The following is a 3,765-nucleotide window of genomic DNA, read 5'->3' as shown; positions in this document are numbered from 1 at the left end:
CAACACAATATAAAATTACAAACACAACAAAAAGTAAGTTCAATAGTACAAACCAAAATGATAAAGTTCAACGCAATCCATCAAATATTATAGTTCAACAAATTCAACATAAAAGGAATATAAATGAAATGACTACTCATAGCGAACATACAGCGGTCATATAGTAATCATATCAAGTCATATAATGAGCACATGCATGAAAGTACATGTCCAAGTGGTAGTCGTACTCGATACAGTGGCCATGATTTGAAATAATGAGTTTATCGAATTAATTTGAAATATATTAAGGTAAGGAGAAATCTCGGAATAAAAAAGAAGGATTTATCGAGTTCGTCTCGAATAAGAAATTATTTTCCGATGAGATATTCCGGAAGTTAATTTGAGAAAATAAATTCTCAAGGACGAGAATGAATTCCGAGAAACCTTAAATAAATTTGAATCAATTGAGAACGAATGAGAAAATTCTCGGTTCAAATCATTTAATTAAAAGTTCGATCGGTTACGGTTTTAGTCACAAAATTTTGTGACAATGACGTGGTTGTAATGTTTTTCTGGGCTCAGTTGAAATAAAATGTGGAGCTCAGGGTCAGTTTATAAGCGGTGGAGAATTGAAGGTTTTCATGCGCAAATATGGAATACTCATTTCATTTTAAAAGGAAATTTTCTTTTTCTTTTTCTTTTTTCCTTATTTTCTTTTCTTCTTCTTCTTTCTTTTTCCTTCTTCTCGGTTCTTCTCCTCTGCATCAAAGAGTAACAGAAAAAAAAAAAAAAAAATTAAACAACCACAACAACTCCAGCACCTCCTTCACTCTTCCTTTTTCCTCACCCGTGCTCGGCCAACAGCTCCAGCACCGAGCCATCACCGCGCGCCTTGGCCGAAAGAGAACGAGTGCCGCGAGCCGCCGTGGACGCCGACCGGGAAATCCGGTTTTGGTGGTTCCGGTGCCGGGGAGCTCCAAAAAGGGGGAACCGGACCGGTTCCCGTCCGGTTCCCCCGGTATTTAAATCCTTGGTTCTAGTGTGGCGAATTAAATAATAATAATAAACACTTTTTACTTGAAAATTTGCAAAAATATACTTCGTTTTTTATTATGGACTAGCATACTCTCACATAACTTAATGAATTACATTTTAAGTCTGGACTAAACGTTTTTCTTCCATTTTGACTTCAGATATATCATTTTTTTTTTTTTTTTTTTTTTCATGAACCTTCACTTTTACACTCAATCTCTTTCATCTATCATCCCAGATTATTTGTGCAAGAAATTTGAAATTTCCAAGCATGAAGACCATGAATATGATAATTAAACCATATCCAGGTTCTCCTTTTCTCCTTCCTCTCTATTCGATTTTCAGTACCAGACTTTGTTCCTCTACTTCTTGCGCTCGCGATTCTGTTGCGGATTTGGAAAACACGGTTCGAACTCGATGCGAATCCAGAGACCTCTCAGTGACCGAGGCTCTGGGCTTCTTCAATTACATGGTGGATCTGAGACCCATGCCCTCAGTTTCGAGCTTCAATCAGGTATTTGGGTCAATGTCGAATATCAATCAGTTCTCCACTGTGGTCTCTATGTACTCGCATCTCATGAGGTTTCGTTCTTCCCATTTTCACCCGAATGTCGTTACGCTCAACATTATCATCAAGTGCTTGATTCGGTCTCATAATGCGAAATCAGGTTTCTCTGTTCTAGCAACTATGCTCAAGTGTGGGATTCAGTACAATTTGCGCACCCTGACTACTCTGCTAAATGGACTTTGCAAATCCGGGGAATCTGAAAAGGCACTCAAGCTGCTTATGAAAATGCTCGACGGTGATGACGTGAAGCCGAACGAATACTGTTTCGCTGCAGTAATCGACGGTCTCTGCAAAGAGAACCGAATTGATGAGGCGCTAAGCTTGTTCCAAAGTATGATCGATTCAGGTGTTCGACCAAATGCCGTTTGTTATAATACTCTGATTCACGAGTTATGCAAGGTCGGTCGTCGAGAAGAAGCCAAGAAGTTCTTATCAGAGATGGTTGGTGGTGGAGTTTCGCTGGTTCTTCGAACTTATAACATTCTAATCGGTTCACTTTGCAAGGAAGTGAAAATTGAAGAAGCTATTTCGGTATTTAACCTCATGACTAAAAAAGGCATCGAGCCTGATGTTGTGACATTCAATTCTCTAGTTGCTGCGATGTGCAAGTGCGGTCGGTTCGATGATGCAACTCAATTCTTAGAAAGCATGATTAGTCGTGGAATATCTCCAAATATTATCACTTACACCGTTCTGTTGGATGGTCTCTGCAAAAGCGGAAGAAGTAAAGAGGCGCTCGGTCACATGGAGGCAATGATTAGTCGTGGCATAAAGCCTACAATTGTCACGTTTAACTCATTGGTCTATGGCTTGTGTCATTCGGGACATTGGAATGAAACCACAACGTTGTTGGAAAGAATGGCGAACAAAGGGATTTTTCCGGATGTTATAACGTTTAATATTTTAGTGGATGCCCATTCAAAAGGGGGAAGAGTTCATGAAGCGATATCGATGTTTGAGTTGATGAGTCGGAGAGGTTTAAGCCCTAACGTGATCACCTATACATCGCTGTTTGACGGATTGTGCCATTTTGGTCTATTCGAAGAGGCCAAGAAGATCTTTGATGATATGGTGAGTAGGAAGATAGAGCCTGATATGATAACTATGAACGCCCTCTTGGATGGGTTTGTCGAAAATGGAGCGATGGCTAGGGCTCAGAGCTTATTCGATAAAATGATTCAGCACAATGTGAAAGCTAATGAAGTTCCCTACAACACATTGATAAAGGGGTATTGTAAGGAAGCAGATATGGAAAAGGCAGAAGAAATCTTTGAGCTGATGATAGTGAAGGGAATCGTACCCAATGTTGTATCGTATAGAACTTTGGTAGAAGGGTACATAAAGGTCGAACAAATAGACATCGCTCTCAAGCTTCTCAAAGACATGATCTTGAAAGGCCATATTTCTGATGATGCAACACGCTCCATTTTGAAAAAGATTCATGTTATTAAACGTTGCAAGCATGTTCAAGAAGACATCTTGGAAAAGTTATCACAGTAACCAAAAAAGCTCGGAATTACGAGTTGTGTTGCTTATACAATGGTTAGCAAAGACGAGATGGTGAATTTGAGTCCTTTAAACAATTTAATTTCTGCTGCACATATTTTTATAATGGTTCGATTCTAGGTATCCTTTCGTTTTAGTTACTTAAAGTTGGTCTTATTTATTATTATTTTTTTTTATTGTTTTTGTGCAATTCCGCACTACTTTAAAAGTGTTCTGAATTTCTGCTCTTAGGCATTTGAATATAATGTCTATGAATTTGCGATGTATTTTTTTTTTCTTTTCAATTAAGTACTATGAAGTTCACCTACAGATATCGAGATTGTAGTTTTCATGTAGTTTTCTCTTTCTTCGATCGTTCTATTGTTGCTGTTGTGGAAAATATTCCTCTCGCTCAATTTCCTTGAAACACTGGTTTCGTTTCCATTAGTGTTTGTATTTGTTAAAAAAAATGTTCCAAAATTAGGTCCGAGAAAATTTGCTGGCCATGTCAAAATGTGTTATAATTTATTTGTCTAGGATCTTTTAGGTTTTCTCCGCTCTTTCTGAAATCGGTTCCTTACGGTTCGGTCCATTTTAGGAACTGGAGCCGAATTTTTCTGTTTTCAAATTTTCAGACCAATAACCGGACTTGGTCCGGGTCCATGGGCTTGGCATGTGCTTGATTCGGACGTGTGGGCCCG

The 3,765-nt window shown here is 38.7% G+C and overlaps 1 protein-coding gene across 1 annotated transcript; it reads left to right on the top strand.

The window, feature by feature from the left end:
• Positions 1-1,248: 1,248 nt before the first annotated feature.
• LOC149394045 (uncharacterized) lies at positions 1,249-3,178 on the top strand. The gene has a single exon (XM_089616660.1). It carries the CDS (start codon positions 1,283-1,285, stop codon positions 3,077-3,079), a length of 1,797 nt encoding a protein of 598 aa, XP_089472786.1. The 5' UTR covers positions 1,249-1,282; the 3' UTR covers positions 3,080-3,178.
• Positions 3,179-3,765: the final 587 nt, after the last annotated feature.

The sequence above is a fragment of the Urtica dioica genome, chromosome 6 (genome assembly GCF_054948205.1).
Source record: "Urtica dioica subsp. dioica isolate 48M chromosome 6, U.dioica_male_clone48M_v1_H2, whole genome shotgun sequence".
Classification (NCBI taxonomy): domain Eukaryota; kingdom Viridiplantae; phylum Streptophyta; class Magnoliopsida; order Rosales; family Urticaceae; genus Urtica; species Urtica dioica.
This window is presented reverse-complemented; position numbering and strand designations above follow the sequence as displayed.

Coding starts and splice junctions, on each gene's coding strand:
- LOC149394045 (XM_089616660.1), top strand. CDS start 1,283: ATGAAGACCATGAATATGATAATTAAACCATATCCAGGTTCTCCTTTT.